This window comes from Polyodon spathula, chromosome 4 (genome assembly GCF_017654505.1).
Source record: "Polyodon spathula isolate WHYD16114869_AA chromosome 4, ASM1765450v1, whole genome shotgun sequence".
Classification (NCBI taxonomy): Eukaryota; Metazoa; Chordata; class Actinopteri; order Acipenseriformes; family Polyodontidae; genus Polyodon; species Polyodon spathula.
The window spans coordinates 9,943,589-9,966,613 of NC_054537.1; the positions used below are offsets into that span (position 1 = coordinate 9,943,589).

Below are 23,025 nucleotides of genomic sequence, written 5' to 3' on the forward strand. Positions count from 1 at the left end.
ATGACTTCAGATAATGGGAATTTAATTTTCCACACCGGGAATTACAAGAACATAGAATTCAAGACAGGGTCATCCGGAAACGTGAGAATAAATGATCAGGACCTGACGCAACTTTTGAATCAGGTAAAACATTGGGAAACATTTGTAAAAATAAAAAACGTGCACATCCTGTTTTTCTGCTCCCCAATGCTCTGCAGTTAAATGTTGCACTTGGCTTAAATGTAGCTGCTTAGGCTTCAGTGAGGTTTACTAAGACCCCTGTGCTTTACCCTGTGCTGGGACATATATATATATATAATATATATATATATATATATATATATATATATATATATATATATATATATATATATATATATATATATATATAGATCGCAAAGATTACGGTATGGATGCCATCATAGTACAATGTACTGTACAGTATTTATGTTAGATTTGATATGTCACATTGATGTTTCGACATCATTAAAATTATACAATTGCAATGAGATAAGTCGTCGAAAGTAAGCTGAAAAACTTCGTTTTACTAAGTCCAGATATCCCAACTACGTTTTGGAAACTGGTATCGACATGTCATAACGTAAATAACTTAAAAGTATTAGACATTACATTGTCTTTACAGAGAAGAGTAAAGATTAAAGTACAGTATCATTACCTCTCACAGAGCAGCAGTGTGTTCATCCTATTGGGGTGGAGGAGTACAAGACAAAGTGAGAGTCAGTGAGTGAGTGAATAAGGCTAGGGTGCGATACCGCCAGGAACCAAAAAGGGAGATTAGAATTATATATATATATATATAATATAGAGGAAAACATATCTGGAAATGATGAACCAGGAAAAGACACCATAAAACAGCACAAAATACAAACTCGAACTTCAGCTCTGTGGCTAATGTTTGCCACTTACTTACAACACCTTGGTTAGTTGTATATCGTATCTGAGTATGCTGATAAAATCCACTGTCCCTCTCCCCCATTTAAGTTCTGCCTCGTTTATAATACCAGTACCTTCTTGTTTTTTTTTTGTTTTTGTTTTATTATTTAGATCAAGAAAAACCAAGATGACATCACTTCAATTAAAAATACTGGTTCTCAAAATGTTTCCAACCAAATCAACCAACTCAATACAAGGGTAAGTGTCAGTTAGTGTGACACTGCACCAATTATGGTTATGAAATCAGAAACATACTGGTGGCTTGCAAAATCTGAAGCAGTGTGCAATACAGTACGTATCCAATATAAAGCAAATGCTCTGTCTTCCTTTAGTATTGAAAAACGCTCCTACAAAGACTACAAAATACTGCTTTATGTGACAAAGAAAATATGTTGGTTTGTCATAAAGATAAGAAAACCATTGGGCATTTGTGTGTGTGTGTGTGTGTGTGTTTTTTAAGTTTATGGCTGATATAGCTGTGTGCCACGCATGAGCGATGCAAGTTTAGCTTGGTCCTTAACAGTAATATCCAACAGTGTATTTTAGAAAAATATGCTTAAAAAGCTTCTAGAAGGCATTTTAAGTTTCAAGGGAGCCTTTGGACTATAAGCATGTGACTGAGCGAGAAGCACTCAACCATTGCACACTGATGTTTTCATTGTTCCATAAACATGTTTATTACATGTTTATTACAGCAATATAGAACATATTATACCAGTGTCCATCATGTGATCCATCTGTTCATGTCAGCTATTTTGGACATCCAATTTTTTTACAGCTTGGGCATTAAGGCATATACTGCAAACAACTTTGCCCGTCTGACCTCTTCTCGAACGATAGGATATAATTGTATTTATCCCACAAATTAAATTAAATTATGCAGTTTACTGCGATTCAGAGTCCCTAAATAGCTTTGGTGAATAGTTCTCTATATACATCACCTGTGTTTGCTGCTCAGTCATTTTTAAAAAAAGCACTGTAATCTTGGAGGATTGGATTTTTGTTTTTATTTATTTATTTATTTTTTTAACATGCCACAGAACAAGGAAATAGCATAAATCAACTCAGCATTGTACTGAACTCTCCCTTAAGAGGCTTAAAGCTTTCCTTTCTATTGTAAACCCAGCCTCCACTCTGTTAGACACATGCTTGCTGTGCAGATGAATACAGCACTTAGGATCATCTTTGGATCATCAGCAGGTCTCTTGGTAAAAACAGTGTAGCTGGAAGTGCAGCGTGAATCTTGTAAGAATGGTTTGACTCCAGCTCGCTCTGTGTCAGATCTCTTGACGAGAACCCACAGGAATGATGCTTTGGCTTTTGTGCTCCCACATGGTAAGGGACCACAAATCTAATTGGGCCCGAGTTGCTTCATTGCCATCCACTAAAAGGTGCTGTTCAGGAGTCTTGACAAGTCCACACTGAGATTTCCCAGACTGGGCCTGGCCTACAGAGTTCAATAGCTTGGTACCATCTATTTCTAAGTCCTCTCTGATCTTCAGTCTTCCTGATTGGTAAGCAAATTACTTTAAACCAGTGTGGGGATATTCTACCTTCTAGGGACTGTTTAACAAAAGAAAAAAAAGATGTGCAATACATATTAACAATGTGTAAAATTTGTCACTAATATTATATTTTAATTTCAGTTGACAAGCCTGGAAGGGAAGGTCCAGACCTTAGAGCAGGTAATGATGTGCTTCACCTTTACTAATAAAGTTTATTGACATAAATGTGCTGGAGTGTTTTTTTTTTTTTTTTAATTATTGTCATTCATTTGTTGTTTAATGTGTACTGTTCATATTTAAAAAAAAAATGTAACCTGGTCTTATACAGAAGAACACTAGTTCATAAATGATACAACCTAAATCATAATTTTGGAAATTCAAAAATCCTAAATTATACTTATTTCTTACTCTTTCTTTAATCTAGACTGTGCAAAGAAAGAACTGTGGCAGCAATCCATGTCAGAATGCTGGAACATGCTTGAACCTTCTGGATGCTTTCTATTGCATCTGTCCAAACAACTGGCAGGTGAGTGTTCCATTACTGCACACAGTAACAGCAATTCCCTGGACGCTGCTGGTTATCGGTATATTCTGTTGATAAGTTACATATTTGGGTGAATGTGGATGGATATGCAATATGCATTTTTTTTTTTTAGCCATTGGTTAAATTGTTCAAAATGTATGTCATTGCTTTAATACCGAACACAAGTGTGGTTCTACTTGGCACATATGTTTGCTGTTAATTGAAATAGTGCATTGATAATTCATTCACTTTTGTTATTTGTGTGTTTTTTAGGGGCCGATCTGTTCAGCAGACGTCAACGAATGTCAGATTTATGCTGGAACACCTCTAGGCTGCCAGAATGGAGGGACCTGCACTAACACCCCAGGAGGATACAAGTAACCCCTTCTGTTAAACTGACTTGTTTAGCACAACTAAAGACACAGACACCTTCTGCATAGCTTGCCCTGAATTATGAAAACCATTCTGTGCTTTGGAGTTCAGCCATCTTGGAAAAGACTTGGGTCTTAGCTGTAGTGTGTGTGTGTGTGTGTGTGTGTGTGTGTGTGTGTGTGTGTGTGTGTGTGTGTGTGTGTGTGTGTGTGTGTGTGTGTGTGTGTGTGTGTGTGTGTGTGTGTGTGTGTGTGTGTGTCGAATTCTGGAGGTACTCTTTTTACATTTGAAATATGAGCATATAATTTGGATCATTTGATATATATATATATATAATATATATATATATATATATATATATATATATATATATATATATATATATATATATACTACATGGGTACATGCATTTTCTATCGGAAACAGTTACTTTTGCTGCATGTCATGTTTTTATTATTATACCTGCTTGCCCTCACAGTTTATATAATCTACTGTTATAAAAGGTCATAAAAACAAAAATCCAATATGATAAATGTGGCAAAATCACATTTCCCACAGGCAAAAAGTAGTAAGCAGAGGACTAAGAGGTTTTTATGAGGGCCTACAGGCACTCAGCCAAAGAGAGCAAGGCTTTTTACAAAGAATGCCAGAGAAAACTATGATCTGATCAATTTGTTTGTCAGTGTGTATTTGCACAGTGCTTTCCTCTTCTTTTGGCTGACAACCAACCACCACATTTTCACTAATGCTTTGAAAGATTTTGGCATGTTTTTCTTTTTATCAATAATACTTATTGATTGTTCCTAACAGTTTAATTGTATCCATCGTCCATCTTTTCATTAAAAGTGAAATGTTTGACCTCTAAAATGATGGTGATCCATGCTCTACACTTTGAGGAAAGGAAGAAGGAAAATGTTACAAACTAAATACTTGACAGCTTGTTTAATACATTAGTCACTTTGCATTGCTCCTGACACACACCTACTTTCTCTGTGTTTGGAATCTTCCAGCTGTGTCTGCTCTGCAGAATGGTATGGTCCACACTGCACTTCCCGCTATGATGACTGTCAGGGTGGATCCCAGGCTCTGTGTGAACACGGCATCTGCATTGATTCAGACAGAGTGCAGCCAGGACAGGTAACTCACGCACTACCACCCAAAATACAATTAGATTGTCAAAAACAAACAAACAAAAAGAAGCACAGTAAGCTTGTGAACATTTCACTGGCTTAATTGTAAATATATAATTTAATACAAAATTTGTATGGAAAAACCACTAGAAATCCTAAAGTTTTGCTTTAAGTGTTATGTAAGGAGCTGCCACAATAAAACTGTGGGTATTAGAAACAGTGTAGAAAAAAAAACAGGGTTAGGGACTTCATTACAACTTCAGGTCTGTTGTAATTCTGTGCTTATGTTGCAGCATGAAACAAATGGGTTTAAAGACTATACGCTAATAAATTAAGGTAGTAAATATTACCTTCAATGCAGTGTTGTTCTTGTCTCAAATGCTTGGCTTTGAAAGAGCCATGCTTCATCTGGTTAATCTATCTCCAGCAGCCTCTAAGAAATCAGACATTCAAAGATGGGTCTGTCGTGAAGTGTGTATTTCCTAACCAATAATTTGAGAAGATCATAGCAAACAGCATTGCGTTTAAATGTTCACTAAATTAGTAGATGTATGTGGTGTTATAGATGTTAATGACTGCTGTATTGGTGTGCGTGGCATACCTAAGGAGAGACTATAAAACCTGCATGCCTTTTTTCTGTTTCAAGCCCAAGTACAAGTGTATCTGTGACAATGGTTGGATGTCCCCCCCTGGTAGCCCAGCCTGCACTGCTGATGTTGATGAATGCAGCCTCCCGAACCGGCCCTGTTCCACCAACCCTCCAGTGGAGTGTTTCAACACCATGGGTTCCTACTACTGTGGGCCCTGTCCAGCAGGTACTGTAGGGGTAGAAGCACAACAATTGAGGGATTGACCGAAAAGGTTGTTTCATAGTCTTGTCCTAAAATATTCTTAAATGGCTACTGTGGTCTCAAAGGGTTGTTTTGCCTAAAGGATAGGATTTAAACTCTGTCCTGTGTAAATATTTAGCCAATGGGACCGGGGATAGCCATTGTTCCTCCAAGGAAATGGACACCAGCAGTGGAATAATCCCATTAAAAATAAGCATGCAACACCCTGCAGAGATGACCCTGCACCATTAAGCTGTAGAAGGATGGCTAGACTGGGAAGATTATAATACAGCACACCTTGCTCTGATGCTGGTTAGCAAAAGAGAAACATTCCATGATAAATCTGTTTTAAATAAACCGTAAACAAACCCGTCCCTTAATCCTGAAAAAAAGGAACAACTGTGAAATTTCTGCCTACATCTGTTCCAAAATCTTTACAAATCTTTCTACATGGTTTATTACTGAGGTTAGCCTGGGAAACTTTATAAATGTAAAGGCATCATTCATGCTGATGCCACCAAATCAAACAACCTATATTACAAAGAACTAATGCTTGCTTTGAATACAACATTTTTACATTAATAAACCATTTAAAAATACCCTAATATTTTGGATAAAGCTTGCAGTATCTCACACATTGTTTTATTTCTGCATGTTATTTAGGGATGGATGTCATATACATTGTTGGTACACTCAGATTCTGTACACAGAAGTATGGATCTTTTGCTAACGTGCAGTAGCATTCTAGAGGAGCTATATGAAACTGCTAAACCATGCACAGTGTATACAGGGTCCACACCTGACTGATTGTCAAGTTGCTTGTATTATTGATTCTCATTTATTTGGTTTAGTTTATGTCTTACAGACCCGTTCATTTCTTATTTCATTACCAATGTGTTCCAGGTTGGCAAGGGAATGGTTACAGCTGCCAGGACATCAATGAGTGTGCCAGCAACAATGGTGGATGTTCCACGTCTCCAATGGTTCAGTGTTTGAACACGATGGGATCCTTCCATTGCGGACAATGCCCACCAGGTAGGAATACATTCTGTACAGCATCATCAGGGAAAGTGTTTCGTTTGGCAAAACTAGTAGCTTCCAGTCTGATATGCAAATCTCCATTCTCTCTTTGCTTGTCTGGGGTTGGCCTTTTTGTATGAATGAAGATGCACTAATGCATCCCTCTTTCTGGTCTATTAGACCCATACTTACAAACATTATGTGTTCATTTTATTGAATTTTTTTTTCTGAAAGTAATAAGCCACAACCAAAAACAGCTGACTCCTGTGCAGCTACACCTTAACGGTGGAGTCTGGCCCCAATTTATTAAGACAGAGCAATATAGGGTAAAGGGTCATCTGTTCTCTTTTTAAACAAATCTCATTGATATGTGTTCATTTGAATGTGTAACTATGTAATGAGGTATATGAGAGTGCAAGTGTGATTAGTGATGGCTGTTACCCGCAGTGTGGTCTATTAGGGATTAGCTGCACTCTATCAGTATAAATCACTACTGACACAGACCCCTAATCTATTTTTGTCCCTAATGTGTAACCAGGTTACGAGGGAGACGGAAGAGTCTGCACTCAGGCTGACATCTGTTCTGTGAATAATGGTGGATGTCACCCACTGGCCTCGTGTGCGAGCAATCCAGGTACACTTGTGTCCTGCTGCTGTTGTGCTGTTAAATGTGTGTGTGTGTGTGTGTGTGTGTGTGTGTATCTATATCTATATCATATCTATCTATCTGTCTATCTGTCTATCTATCTATCTATCTATATCTATATCTATCTATCTATCTATCTATCTATCTATCTATCTATCTATCTATCTATCTATCTATCTATCTATCTATCTATCTATCTATCTATATATCTATCTATATATATATATATATATATATATATATATATATATATATATATATATATATATATATAGCAGCTTCACAAATAGGAGACCTGAACAGTTGATGTGTGAGACATAAAGATATCGTAAAATCGACTGAGCTTGTATTTCAGGGGCAATTAGGCGGTCAGCGTCTGCACACTGACGACTTGTGACTGCCTAACCTTGTTCGGTCCTCATGAGTGCCAGTTTCTTCAAATGTTTTGATGGTCTTGGCCACAGCAGTTACAGACACTTGCAAAGTTCTTGCGAATTGTCTTAAATATTGACCTTCATTTCTTAAAGTAATTACAGACAGTCTTTTTTCTTTGCTTAACTGAGCGTATTTTGTCATTTTCTGCTCCCTTACATTCAGGAATGACAAACTTGTGCCTATGCTACCTATATTTATAGTAATGGACCCTTACCTGTTAACAATAATTGGTGACAAAAGGTTAATTAGGTAACATGCTAGTTAACTCAGAGAACATCTAACAAAGACACTTTTATACTTAGGCCAGTGTTCTAACACCGTGTTATACACATTTCAGACTTTTAACTGACTTGGGCTTCAGACTGAAATCCCCTTGCTTTGGGTGACCATTTCATTGAAATTGACAAGATTTACATTTTCATTTAAAAATAAAATTTTTGAATGCAATTCACTTATGATTATCAGCATATATAAGTACACGTATCATAAAATGAAATATTAAGTGTTTATTGACATGTTTACACAGTTAAAAGCATAGATAATCATGAAAAACCTAGTTTCAAGCCGGTGTACTCAAACTTTTGACTGGTGCTGTATATATATATATATATATATATATATATATATATATATATATATATATATATATATATATATATATCTAGGGGGTATAAGCTTTATATGGGATATTTTTTAGTCGATCGGGGGATAGTACGATAATAGGATCGAGATACCGTTAGTCGATGATTATCTATGGGCCGATACTGATAATAGTTGATAGTGCAGCTAAGCTATTGTAAACTAGTAGAACAGGAACATCTACTAGTATAGGGACTATATTTAAACTGTTTTATAATTATAGATATTAAAAAATGAACAGATATCGTTTACTTGTTGTATTTACTTCAGAAAATGAACACAAAGAATAACATAGTATTATATTATGTGCCTGACAGCAACTTATACATTTGTTTTACAACAGTCACAGAAAAATAACATTTTGCATTTATACTACTAAAAAATATATAATGTGACATTAACTTTTATAGCAACTTGCTGTCAATATTATAACTTCTACCTATACTGTACAATAGAAAAGAAAATGTAGCCTGCCTAATGTCAACTACAAAAACTTTTATTAAATTCTTATTTTAAGCATTTACTGCTTAAAAAATACCGCAAAAATGCCGCTGAATACACCCGCAACGAATGCAGACTATGCAAGATAAACACAAATTACAAAAGGTCCTTTTGATAGTAATAATAATATAATAATAATAATAATAATAATAATAATAATAATAATAATAATAATTATTATTATTATTATTATTATTATTATTATTATTATTATTATAACTTAAAACATTTTTTTAAAGCATCAAAATAATATTCTACTCGCAGTTCATCGTTGTATTTAATGTAGCATCAAGTCTGTTCTTTTGCCCAACTTGCCTATCCTATTGTTGTCTTCAGAACACTGCTGTTTTGAGACATATTTACTGCAGGTTGATCGCACGCTGTACAGCACTGCAAGGCAAATGACTGTTTCAGTGTTCTTGCATCATTAGTAAGAGCTCCAAACCAAACAATCAATTCTGTGCTGGAAGAAATCTAAGCTTGAATGTCAGCGTACATTATCAGCTAAAAAAATAAATAAATAAATGCTGATAGATGACTGTGTTTTTTTCCCTTATATCATGCACCAAAAGTTTATTGTGACGAGGTGCTTACCACAAAGGAATAAACAATAGAGAGGCTGTGTCTGATACAGTTGATTATTCGCTTGTCCTCAGTACCAGAAACCGTTATGGCAGCACACTCCTATAGATCCTTTAAATTACGAACAGTTAAGTTGTAAAGGTGGAGAATACATCAAGATAAACATTGTAAATGGCTGTTATACTGGCTGTTTTGCAATTGCTTTTTGTTTTGCAATCTGATTAAAGTATTGTCAGGTGTGAATAACAAGTTCAGTATAATTGGTAAATATGCACAGCTACAGATACTTAGATATATCTCATTCAACATAGTCAAAATGTAGGTTACAGTTGTACCTACAGTATGTCTTCAGAACTTCTCATTAAGTTGTAATGGAACTTGGTACTGTTTGCTCTTTCTTTATCACATATTCTTGAGGTTCCTGAAGAATCTACAATAGCAATAACTCCATCTGTCAAGGATTTCTTCATTGTATAGGTGGTGTTATGCAAAAATGCATTAATACACAGTGTACATGTTATTATTTCACACTGCGATATTCACAAATGTGTTCATTCACAGTCAAGCCTTGTTGACAGTAAATTATACATGTACTGTGCTGGATATGGACCCTCCTCCACTAACAGTTCACTGTTTCCAATATTTTCAAATTTGTGGACCAAAAAAAGTGTTTGTTCTTGTATACGTTACGGTAAGAAACTTAGATGTCAAATGTTTCCCAACCTACTGTTTTTCATAACATTGAGAATTTGTCAAATTTAATTTCACTTTTTAACAATGAGTCAATGTATAGGTCCTCAGCAAGGTACACTGCAGTACACTGAGAAGTGATATCAAATCAAGGAAGGATTTACTACAGTGCAACGCCTATCAAACGTTTTATAGCAAAGCAATTACAGTATATGTTGACGCTTTCAGCATAAACAAGAAATAACTGAAAAAAAATAAACAACAGGTCCTTTTCTTCCTATTAGGTAGTAACCTCCCGACCTGCGTGTGTCCTCCTGGATATACTGGCAATGGTTATGGGCAGAGTGGCTGTGCTCCTTTCAGTGACATCTGCCAGGAACAGAACCCTTGTGTGAATGGCCAGTGCATTGTGAGTTTCATATATGACGTATCCATTTCCTTATGAGTTTATTGAAGTTGAGTTTTTAATTGACATTGAGTTTAATTGTATGTAATTGAGTAGGCATGCCCTGTGACTAAACTGCAATATCCTAAAGGTAAACTTAAGTTTTTGTATTCTCTTCTGTCTACTGTTTCAAAACCCCAAAATATCTTGGAAGTTCATAGAGAGGAACAAAAAAAACCAACCCTATCTTTTAAAAAGTTGTGAATTAATGTTTGTTGATTTGATAGTGATAAACAGCTAAACAGAAACTGTCAGCGAGTTTTTTGGTATAAACATAAAACACTGTGTTTTTGAAGGTTTTATTAAATAATTCACTTTTTATTTTCAAGAGCACTACAACAGGTTATATGTGCAACTGTGATCCAGGATGGGCTGGAGCTACCTGTAATCAGAATATTAACGAATGTACCAGCAACCCTTGTCAGAACGGGGGGACCTGCACTGATGGCATCAACGGCTACACCTGCACTTGTACCCAGTCTTGGACTGGTCCACAGTGTCAGACCCCTCAACAAGGTACTACATACTGTAACACTGAATGAGTAACATCGCTCGTCAACTAAGGATATAGTTTATTGCAATGGTTCTAAAAATGAATTCTACTTGGGACCCCTTGAAGTGACTTGCGTCTGCCACTACCCCTCCGTAATATATTGTATCTAATATGTAGACTTTTTCAGGTTAAACACCCCGCCATCATTTTTCTGCGACCCCCAATTTGAGTACTCCAGGGTTAGTGCAGTGTTGTACTCCAGGGTTAGTGCAGTGTTGTACTCCAGGGTTAGTGCAGTGTTGTACTCCAGGGTTAGTGCAGTGTTGAAGTACTCCAGGGTTAGTGCAGCGTTGAAGTACTCCAGGGTTAGTGCAGTGTTGAAGTACTCTTTGATTAGTGCAGTGTTGCAGTACTCTTTGATTAGTGCAGTATTGTACTCCAGGGTTAGTACAGTGTTGAAGTACTCTTTGATTAGTGCAGTGTTGAAGTGCTCCGGGGTTAGTGCAGTGTTGTACTCCAGGGTTAGTGCAGTGTTGAAGTACTCCAGGGTTAGTGCAGTGTTGTACTCCAGGGTTAGTGCAGTGTTGAACCCCAGCAAAGTTCAGCCTTTTTGCAGAGCCCCGGACCCAAGCTGGTGGCATCCAAGCTGTGTAACTCATCCTGTGCTCCCAGCAGCAGTGCTTTAAATAGACGAGCCACTCAGGGACCCCCTGGTTTTACTATCAGTTTAATACTTCTCAGTTTGTTACCTATGTACCGTGGCTAATCAATATTGTAGTAAAACCTGCAATGGGTAAAACTGCTATGCAGTGGGAGTCTTAATGCCACCCTTGTGAATTATTAAATTGATGCTGTTGTTTTTTTGCAGTGTGTGGTGGATATCTCAATGGCTTGGCAGGTACATTCAGCTATCCCAACACTCCTGGAAGTGACGAGTATGATCACCAGGTCAGCTGTGCTTGGGTTATCAGGACCGACTCAGACAAGGTATGTGAAGTACCCAGAGTAACATTTGAGAACCTCTCTAGAAACAGCTTGCTGCGTCACAAAACCTTAAGTTATGAAATTGGGCTTTTAAAAAGTGTTTTTCTCAGCATGTTTTAACTTTTTAATTTTAGAAATAAGTAGGGGTGTAACCGTTAAAATCAGTTAAGCTCGCTATAAATTGTCAGTCAGGGCCCTAATTCTTTTGACTGTACTGTATTTAGATCCACCATTGTTTAGATTAACTGAATAAACTGTCTAAGATTTCATTTAAAAAAATAAAATAAAAAGGTAGACAATCTTACAGAGATGCAGTACATTTATTCCAGTCCTGGTACAGAGAGTGTAAATCGAGAAGAAACACTTTTTCAGAATGAAAAGGAGTAATCTGGTACTTGAATACAGATCTCCTTTCAAATCTTTTTCCTTTTCCTAGATTCTCCGTATTACCTTCCCATTTTTCCATTTGGAAAGCAGTTCAAGCTGCAACTATGACTTCCTGCAAATCCATGATGGGGATTCGGCTTCTGGCTTCATGATTGGCAAATACTGTGGCACCGCTGCTCCAGCAGAGCTCTTTAGCTCCCACAATTCCTTGTACTTCTGGTTCCGCTCGGATCACTCCGTCAGTGCTGGCGGATTTACAGTGGCTTGGGAATCACGGGAGCCGGGTATTTATTTGGAGATAATGACTGTATGCAGGGGGCTCTGATCTCCACTTGGGCACTGTCGTAAAATGTTGTAAAATCCATCTTTTTAATGTTATCACTAGTGTGCCTTTTCTTCTGTTCAGTTACGCTTGATCAATGTTTGGATTTATACTTCAATTTTGTAAACGCAGAGATATATATATATATATATATATATATATATATATATATATATATATATATATATATATATATATATATATATATTACTATATATATCTATATATATATAGTATATTAGCTCAAAGACCCAGCTGCCCCAACTTATATATAGATATATAAATGATCAATGTAATAGAGCTGATAACAGCAAAGAAGATTTAAAAATCTTGGTTATTGCTCCTTTAACCTTGATCTGTTTCTGGTGTTAGTTGGTATAATCTGAGCCCCAAGCATGATTTTAGCCAGCATTATTATACCTTGTGATTAACCATTCTGCATTATGCGTTGGACTCATTCATTTCTGAATTAACGCCACATCCGTACTTAGTGGTTTTAATGGCTTTGAAACTAAATGATACTCAAGAGATAAAATCTAAGAAACCATATTCTGTATGAAGTCAGAGTGAGACTTTGTGGTTACCGTTGCTAACCAGCTTGTATTTTCATCTCATATATGTTTATTCAGCCTTTCTCTAGCCACAGCATTAATATAATTGAGCCTCAAGTTGTTAAGACCAAGGATTTTGAGTCTTTTACTAAAGTTGTATTATCCATGTTCCTGTTCTGAAAACTAAACAACTTGAGTGTGATTATTGGATTCAGTTTTGTAAAACTTGACAGTTGCATTTTGTCTCATGTATAAAGCTGTAAAACTAGTTTGAATTAATATTCTGGTAAAAATAAGATTCTACAAACAGGGTTCTGAATAGACAGACCAATTTTTGCAAGTTGTTTATTAGACTGTATTTGTCTGACTGTCTATTCTCATTGCTTTTCTTTTCAGAGTGTGGGGGTGAGCTGACTGGCACATACGGTTCCATTAACTCACCTGGGTACCCTGGTAACTACCCGCCCAACAGGGACTGTTATTGGACTATCTCTGTCAACCCTGGCCTGCTCATTACATTTTCCTTTGGGACTTTGAGTTTGGAACATCATGACAACTGTAACTATGACTACCTCGAGGTGACTCCCACTACACCTACACTTTTGAGATTTTAGATGATTTAAGCATTGTGCTTAACTTACACAACTTCCCCTTTGTTGTACCTTAATTGTGAATTCCCTCTTAAAAAAACACATGCTTTATATTTCCTGCAAAGCCATGTAGTACAGGTGAATGCAAATGATTGGAAATACATCACCAGATTATAAACTTCCCAGATTGTTTAAAAAAATTTGATTTTTAGAAGCTATTAAACCATTTGGCCCACTAGAATCTGAAAACTTTTACCGAATCTTAAGTACCGAGCACCCAAACACACCATCAGGAAATGCCTACAGCATTCTCTCTCTCTCTCTCTCTATATATCTATATATATATATCTATATCTATATATATATATATATCTATCTATATATATATATATATATATATATATATATATATATATATATATATATATATATATATATATAATTGTCTAATTAATCATGGATTTTAAGACTAAGGAAGCATTACTTTTGTTTCACATGCACTATTGGACAAATTTCACTGTAGTCTGTGTTTAATTTACAGCAGTTTTACAAAGCCTTTCTTTTATGTATTTTTCTAGATTAGAGATGGACTCTTGCCAGAGGATGCTTCCCTTGGTAAATACTGCAGCACCGGATCCCCTCCTCCACTGCAGACAACTGGGCCTTATGCATGGGTCCATTTCCACTCAGACTTCTCTATATCCGACAGGGGCTTCCACATCACTTACACAACGTCACCATGTGAGTATTGTGAGACACTAACCTTGGTTTGGCTGAATATTTATGAAGTAAGTATACACTACCTTTAGCTAAGTTAACATTAAAGTCTAAAAATAATTTCAATTTACTATAACGTTAATGTATTGATGCAGTTACAGCATTTGTTTTGGATTTCTGCGGTACAACTTTGATATTATGTAAGACAGGGCAAAAGTAGAAATTACAGATTAACTGATGGGTAGTGACTGAAATCTAAAAGCTGTTAGTATCAATATTTCATTTTAACATAGCTTTTTTAAGGCTTTTGGGATGAAGGCTGGGTAACTTCAGTTCAAGTAAACAAGCTAGAATTTACTCTGTACCAGCACCCTCATCTCATTTGCTAAAGATGTTTATTTGTGTCGGACCCACATTGGAGGTTGTTTCAGTAAAATGTTCTCAGTAAAGTAAATATGCTGTTGGGGAAACTCTGATTTTGCTGCTTGCCTTGAGTCACAAGATTCATAACGGATAAAACAGATTTAAGGTACTTTTAGAAACAGTTCACAAATATTCAAAAAAACATTTTTAACCATAGAGTAGCCCTCTAAAATTGTTGTGTTCAAATGATGACAACTGTAGTGTCTTTCTTCCTAGTAATCTTCTGGCTGACTAATCAGGGTCTAGTATCATTATTGGGGTCATGTGAAATTTCATATGGTTTGGCTCTTTTGTCTAATGCAGCATTGTGCTGTTGCAAACACTGAACCTTGACCTTATTTTATTTATATAATTTATAAAGCACATCAGATCACAAAGGGATTTCAGAGCGCTGCACAATGTCCTAAACATAGTCTTACATATCAGCTGGTCTAGAATTTATGCAACACATATAAAAGTAAATATTAAATAAAATAAGCACAAAATCTACACAGAACAAACATAAAGATATCAAAATAAAACTGAATAGACTTCCAGATTTAGCGCAATTTACTAAACAAAAATGTTTTTAGTTTTTTTCTGAATGGAATAATCTCTGAGGTGAGGTGGAGTTCAGCTGGAAGAGCATTCCAGATCCTTAGACCAATGACTGAGAATGCTCGAGTACCAAACTGTTTTAATTTAAAACATGGTTGGCGCACAATCATAGTAGTTGAAGGCCTCAAATTCCTATTTGGGTTGTAAATCTGCAGTTTTTCAGCCAAATGTTTTGGCCGTTGTTGGTAGAGAGCTTTGTGGATTAGATAGAGTAATTTAAACTGGGCTCGTGGTTCGATTGGGAGCCAGTGTAAATCAAGCTATATCTGGGAAGTATGGCCTCGATGATACAGACCATTCAAGAGTCTGGCTGAGGCATTCTGGATGCTCCGGAGCAGCCTAGTCCTACACCACGGCAATCCCTCATAGTCAAGACGAGCGGTCACCAGAGCATTCAGGACAGTAGCACAATCTCTGACAGACAGAAACGGATTGATGTTTTTTATTATCCGCAGATGAAAAAAGCAGATTTTCACTACATGCCTCATCTGTGGAATAAACGACAAAGAATTATCCAGCACTATGCCTAGACTCCTGTTTGTGTTTACAAATAGAGAATGAGTTCCATTAATGGTAAGCGTAGATGCCATGAGTCTCAGATCAGCAAGTTTAGATTCTGATCCAACGAATAAGAACTCACGTTTGTCTGGGTTGAGTTTAAGCCGGTTTGCAGACATCCAGCCAGTAATGTCATGTAGACAGGCAGACAAAGAATTAAAATCCTGTTCATTACATATTTCCAAATATAGCTGTTGTGTCATCAGCATATTGATGAAAACAAAGGTCATGAGCCCTAATCAGGTCTCCCAGTGGCTGCACATAAATGTTAAAAAGTAGAGGAGACAGTATAGACCCCTGAGGGACTCCACAAGTGACTGGACAGGCTGAAGAGGAATAGGGCCCCATTGTTATTTTTTGAGAGCGATTATTTAAAAATGATTTAATCCAATCCACAGATGCCCACATCTCGCTCCATCCTCTGCAAAAAAAGATCATGGTCTATAGTATCGAAAGCTGCTGAGAGATCTAACAGGATCAGAAGAGCTGATCCTCCTTTGTCCAGCATATGAAGTAAATCATCAACCACACACAGTGCAGCTGTCTCTGTACTATGAAGGGGCGAAAACCGGACTGGTTTATGTCGAGGAGTTGAAAGGGGGTTAGATATTCTTGCAACTGCTGGACAACATGTTTTTCTGTGAGCTTACCTAGGAAAGGTAGATGTGATATGGGATGGTAATTATGGAGAGGGTATGGTCCAAAGTAGCTTTCTTCAGTAAAGGAGAAACAGAACCCAGAGTTGACAACTTTTTGTAAGGTGGGCCCAAGGACTGTATACCTCTGTTTAACCAACATTGAAGGACAAGGATCGCTATCACAGGAAGTAGGCTTAATTTTACAAAGATTTGCAGTAAGTTCAGGCAAAGTAATTTGACTGAAACTAGAAAAAGAGTTAGACAAATGAGCTTTCCCCTGAAAACAAAATGAAGTTTGGGTCGAAGCTTTAGAGATGTCTAATCTAAGATTTTTTATTTTATTATCAAAAAAAGAAAGAAACGCCTGACATGTTTCTACAGAGTTGGGGAGTACCTGCTCTATAAATTGAGGATTAGACAATTGTCTTACAGCCCTGAATAATTCTTTTGGTCGATTTTTGGATATTTCGATCTGATTTGCTAGGTAAGATTTCTTAGCTATAAAAATAGCTTGACGGTACTGTTTCCTAGTTAACTTAAGAAAGAATTAGTCAGCTGTTAACTTATAGCTATGTTTTTTGCCAACGCCGCTCAGCTGAGTGCACTTTTGTCTAAGAATAATCAAGTTTTGTGTGAACCAAGGCTTGGGAGCTAGACACTTAGGTCACATTTACTTCTTAGGTGCCACAGAGTTGAGGGCGTTAGTAAGTGCTGAGTTATATAACTTTACTAATTCGTCAGACTTGTTGATGGAATCAATTCCTCCTGTAGGATTGGTGTCAAAGCTTGTTGACATGTTTGTGTTTAGGAAAATGTGCATTTATGTGAGATCATAAAGTAATTGGCAGTAAACCATACTTTCCCTCCATGTAGTTAACATTAACTTGCCTTGTTTTGAGCCTAAATTGTTTTAAAGCACTTGTACAATTATGTGTTAAAGTTAACATATGGATAGAACATTAACAGAACTTTTATTATTATGTTTGTTATAATTCCCCTAAATGCGCTCTTTGTGAACTCTATGACACAACAATAATCTGTTTTATGGTCACAGAATAGTGATGGTTTCTTCAAATGTTGACACAGTTACATTCTGTGATTCTCTTAGTTAAGCCTCATTACTGGTCGAGAACAGAATAAATGAAGCTTCTCATTGCCACATTGTTTCAATCTATATCAGTGATAAAGTTCACATGCTTTTTCACATATCCGTTTTACTTAATGTTTATAAACCGTAATGCATTTCTTGTAAAATGATGGTGCCCTGTAACCAATTAAAGATGCATGACCCAGTGGTCCTTGATTTCCTTATACTTTGTCTCACAAAGAACCTGCTTTATTTTCTGTACAGTATTAAATCTATAGACCTTGGTTAATATATATGGGCTAGCACTGAAATTGCTCTAAGCAGATGTTACCAATTGGTCCCCTGGGTCCTTTGTGTTCCAGCTGATCCTGGCTGCGGAGGGACATACACAGACAGTGAGGGCATTATCATCTCTCCCAACTGGCCTAATCCTTATGCCAACAACAGGCAGTGTGTGTACATCATCAGACAGCCAGCCGATGAACTCATCTACCTCAACTTCACCAACATAGACCTCGAGTCCCACAGCAGCTGCAACTTCGACTATGTTGAGGTAAACTGATTCGTCATTGATCAGGCTCTGATTGATCTCTCTGAGGGTTTCAAGGATCATTATTGGGAAGTGAGGCAGGGAAGCTTATTCACATTGCACAGTGCCCTGAATCTAGTATGATTCTAATTTGCTTCCCCACAACCTACCCTGAGGAGTCGTTTTAGAAGCAATATGTACTGGATTAAAAAGTAAGCTTGGCAAATAATTATCTAAACGGAAACACGAATAGAGAATCATAAAGAATAATAGGATATTAAACAGGTAAACAATGTATTATTACTGGGAATTTGTATTTTCCCCCTAATGAGATGACAATTTATTTTGGTCACACTTTATTTTAAAGGCGTTTTTTTTTGTTTGTTTATTAACTGTTAACAAACAGCTAATAAACATGTAATGCACATTACATTTACATAATGTACATTATTTATTTTCTGTTAACTGTTATTTAATAATATATAATAGGCCAGCTAAAACTGCAAACACCACATATGCTTGAATATTGAATAACATTGAGGGATAGATGTACTAAGATGTGCCAGTCGCATCACACACAAACCACAATTTGCATTTCTGTTGCAACAATTCGCAAAGTTTACATGTTGTATGTACAAAGAGAAAATGTTATCAAAGAGAGCTGCAATATACTCATTTAAATATTTTTTGCACTGTCTTAGCGAGATCTCTAGCATTGCGAGAGTTGTGTAACATTTTTTTGAATAAATAATGAAAGGCAGTTTAATCCCATCAGATTCTATAGTGGGGCCCAACCTTCAACCCCAAATAAAAAATGTGTTTCCATCAAAAAGCTTTTCATAATTGCACAGTAGCCCTTCGCTAAGCCGGATGTGTTTGTCTGACATAAGGAGGTGTTGGGTTTAAAAAATACAATAAAATCACACACACACATATATTTATAGTGCTCAGTGTTTTTTAAATGTATAAATCATTGTGCTGAAATAACACTAATGTGTTTTGGGCAGGCTACACGTTACATTATGAAAAAAATATGAATCTGTACAGTAGGCCTATACAATATACAGGATAGTAAAATCAAATGAACACCTAGTGCACTTTCTTTTTACTTTAGCCTGTAGGCTACCGGTATCACAAAATAAAGCATGCTGCTGCATTGTACATATTGGTGTTAACTTTGCCTACTTAGTAGCCTAGACAGTTAATGCAAAATAGATCATGGTGCCACATTGACAAGTTATGGCACTTACAGGAGGACAGTCAATTCACATTAATACGAATTTCAAGGGACCAGCAACAAATGTTGCATTGATACACCACTAATTTGTATTATAATGAGTAGCCTATAAGCCGACTGTATACTGTCAGTTTTTTATTTTAGTTAGTCAGGATGCAGTGCTAAATTGTGCACAATTACAAACTACCTGCACATTAACAGAACAGGTGTGTTTCCTATTCCTGTACAGATGTTCACAATGAGCTGGAGGGGTTATTGGCACATGTGTGCAGTCTATTGCTCCCAGCACGTTGGGGAAACAAGAAATGTCATAGAAACTGGTTTTCAAAGCTTTTAAGTACACTTGGCTTTTAGGGAAAAACAGGTATTTGGATGTTTGCCTCAAAAATGCGTTGAGCACAACTGCAACGGTCGAGAAAAAGCAGACTGGGAAATGTCAGTAACAATTGCGACTGCTTTCAAAAGTTTTTAATAAATTGATGCAAGTGTAAGTGTCGCAATTTGTCGCATCTCATTATAATATCTGAAAACACTCATTTGCACTGTCTCCACCCCCTTTTTCTAAATTAAAGCAGGAAGGCCCATAATTACATATTCATCTGAACAGCAAAGAAAAACTGCTGCTGCAAAGCATTCCCTAAAAAGTTGCTAACAGCATTGCACTTGTTTAGTACATTTCACCTTAGACTTCTGACTCGTTTGCAACTGGTTTGTGACTATTGTGACAGCCACAACACTTTAGTACATCAACCTTTTGTGGGACACATTCTCTAAACCTTATTTCATTAATCCTTTAACATATTGTCTTGAGATACTATCCCAGACTGGCTGAGCTGCTGTTTTGTCGTTGCATTTCTATTTTTCAATTTAACATCTAAATGCATGCCAAAACCTGATTATATTTGAGATTATAGTCAAGAAACAGCATGTTTTTCTAATTTGAAAATGTATTATATAAATAGCTGATGATTCAATAAATTAAAAAATGGCTTGTTTTCCTTATGCCCTAAACGGCAATATATGCTTGCAAAAATAAAACTGTTTGATAAGCTGGACTGATGGAAAGGACAGTCTCATTTGTTTAATTGCCAATCTGTCTCAGTCTGAAAGGGCAAGTCCTAGTATTCACTGAGTAGGCTGATAATTGGATTCAATGTTCCTGACATTCAAGACCTATAATTAGTTTGTTAAGCACAGGCGTAAATGCAATTTTTCAATACATTTCTTTGTGCATTTTATTTTGAATACTACAGTGTGCATGTCTCTGAGTAGGTGTGTTGAAAATAACAGATTCAGTGCACAGGTATATTGTTACATGCAATGGACAAAGCAGATTTGTGGTACAACACTTCTGAAAACCTAAATATGTGTGCATGCTTTCTTTCAGAACTCTTCTTTGCTGATTTAGCGGAAAAATACTTGTTTATGTAAACCTGTCAGCTTGTTCTTATGATTCTGATATGAAATAAGTGGTACCTGTTGTGTTTTCTCCAATGGAATCCCATTGCTACTAGTGAAAGCACATTATACCCAGTAGATTTGCTACCATCTGTGCCCATTGACGGTTTGCTGGAATATGAACATAATCAGGTTTGTTCAAATCAGATCTGTATAAAACAGGAATTTCTCAGGGGACATAACAGGTCCAGATCTGACCAGAGAGGCTGATATCTGTTATAAATTGATAGGCTGTTATTATCTCCCCTTTCTTCATTTAGATGTACAGTAGGGCTCATGAATGTGAAAGCTCTCTGTTCACTTCTCATTCTTAAAACACTATGGGGAAAAAAATAAACAGACTGCCGTTGACTGGTCTGACATTTTTATTACTGACTTCAGTTATGTTTATTACTTTTGTATTAACTAAGTGTTTTCTTTGTCCTAGATATACTACTACTACTACTACTACTACCACTGATAATCCCAGTACCACTAATAAGAACATAAGAACATAAGAAAGTTTACAAACGAGAGGAGGCCATTCGGCCCATCTTGCTTGTTTGCTTGTTAGTAGCTTATTGATCCCAGAATCTCGTCAAGCAGCTTCTTGAAGGATCCCAGGGTGTCAGCTTCAACAACATTAATGCAGAGTCTAACATTTTTTACACATTATAATATATATATGTTATTCATATATAGTATATATATATATATATATATATATATATATATATATATATATATATATATATATATATATGCTTATATATATATATTTTTTTATTTTTGACTGATTTGAGTCAAGTTTATAGGTCAGTAAATAGGTCACTCATGCACACTCAAGAGAATTGTGACCAAACACCAATACCAGGGAAAGGAAACTTGTTTGAACTTACTAGCTGTTATGTAGCATGTGAATAATTCGGATGTATTATAGGTGCGGGATGGATCCATAGAAACTGATGCGCTGATCGGCAAGTACTGTGGCTCTGAACTTCCTGCTCCGATTGTATCCACGTCAAACAGGCTGTGGATCAAATTCAAGTCTGATGCATCCATAACAAAAGGAGGATTCCGAGCTATATATCAAGTCGGTAAGAAGTACAAAGATTGACTCCCTTAATACAGAGAATCATATGCATGTGAAGTGGTGGTGAATTAAGTCAAATGTTAGCTGTCTTTGGGTGATTTGACTCTTTAAAATACTCATCCCTCAAGTGGTTGGGTCCCCTAATATTAGACTGTTCACAATATTTTGCAAATTAGTGTGTGGGCTAAAAAACGATATGTGCCCCTGCCTTCCTTTAGATGTGTAACCTTTAACAGAAGTAAAGTATATTGTGTAAATTAACAAGTTTGCTGTTTGTCCTTCATTGCTAACTAATTGTAAAAATCTATTGAATAGTCTCTGTTACATCCCACATAAATGCAATTGCTGACGTTCCAGTGCATTTAAAATGCTTCTCATTCAGTTCTGTCATCTTTCAGCTTGTGGAGGAGTCCTGTCTGGTACAGGTACTATTCGCACTCCGTACCATCCCAACGCCTACCCCCACGACAAGACATGCGCGTGGGTCATCACACAGCCCGCCGGACAGGTGGTCACGCTGAACTTCCTCTCATTTGATATTGAGAGCCATGGCTCCTGTGCTTTTGATTATGTGGAGGTAAGGAGTACCAGATCATAATGATTTGTGTTGGTTGCTGAGGTATTCAAACTCTACTGATATCACTGTAACTGTTTTGGTTAAAGCTCAGGGATGGCGCTACAGCCAGCTCCCCCCTGATTGGTAAATACTGTGGCACACAAATTCCAGCCCCGGCCCAGTCCACACAGAGGTCCATGTACATCCGCTTCGTGACGGACTCCTCTGTCACCAACTTTGGGTTCACAGCCGAGTACGGGTCAGCAGAAGCAGGTAATCATTGTGACGCACTTTAAAAAGTGATTTTATACCACAGAAATGCACATTTAAAGAAAACATTAATACATACAGCAAATAAATATTTTATATTAGTGTGTGATCTGCAGTTTTAATGTCGACACTACATGTCAGTGGCATTTCTTGGCTTTCCTTTTTTGTGGTAAAACAAATAAATAAATAAAATAGGCAGGTTTTGAAATATATCAAAGCTGTTTTAAGTAGCACATTTTAGCTTCATATTAATTTCATATCCAGCAGCAGAATCAGAAATCAAATCCCACATTTTATAAAATGCA

General features: G+C 36.6%; 1 protein-coding gene across 1 annotated transcript in view; it reads left to right on the forward strand.

The window, feature by feature from the left end:
* The window catches only part of LOC121313758 (cubilin-like), an 88,090-nt gene continuing 65,065 nt past the window's right edge, over nt 1-23,025 (forward strand). Inside the window, exons 1-18 of the mRNA XM_041246560.1 lie at nt 1-123; nt 2,580-2,618; nt 2,863-2,964; nt 3,235-3,338; nt 4,344-4,470; nt 5,110-5,278; nt 6,197-6,328; nt 6,852-6,947; nt 10,091-10,215; nt 10,581-10,767; nt 11,613-11,731; nt 12,165-12,399; nt 13,385-13,566; nt 14,157-14,319; nt 17,961-18,151; nt 21,742-21,898; nt 22,293-22,471; nt 22,558-22,723. Coding sequence (XP_041102494.1) covers nt 1-123; nt 2,580-2,618; nt 2,863-2,964; nt 3,235-3,338; nt 4,344-4,470; nt 5,110-5,278; nt 6,197-6,328; nt 6,852-6,947; nt 10,091-10,215; nt 10,581-10,767; nt 11,613-11,731; nt 12,165-12,399; nt 13,385-13,566; nt 14,157-14,319; nt 17,961-18,151; nt 21,742-21,898; nt 22,293-22,471; nt 22,558-22,723 — 2,596 coding nt within the window. The remainder of the gene's footprint in view (nt 124-2,579; nt 2,619-2,862; nt 2,965-3,234; nt 3,339-4,343; nt 4,471-5,109; nt 5,279-6,196; nt 6,329-6,851; nt 6,948-10,090; nt 10,216-10,580; nt 10,768-11,612; nt 11,732-12,164; nt 12,400-13,384; nt 13,567-14,156; nt 14,320-17,960; nt 18,152-21,741; nt 21,899-22,292; nt 22,472-22,557; nt 22,724-23,025) is intronic.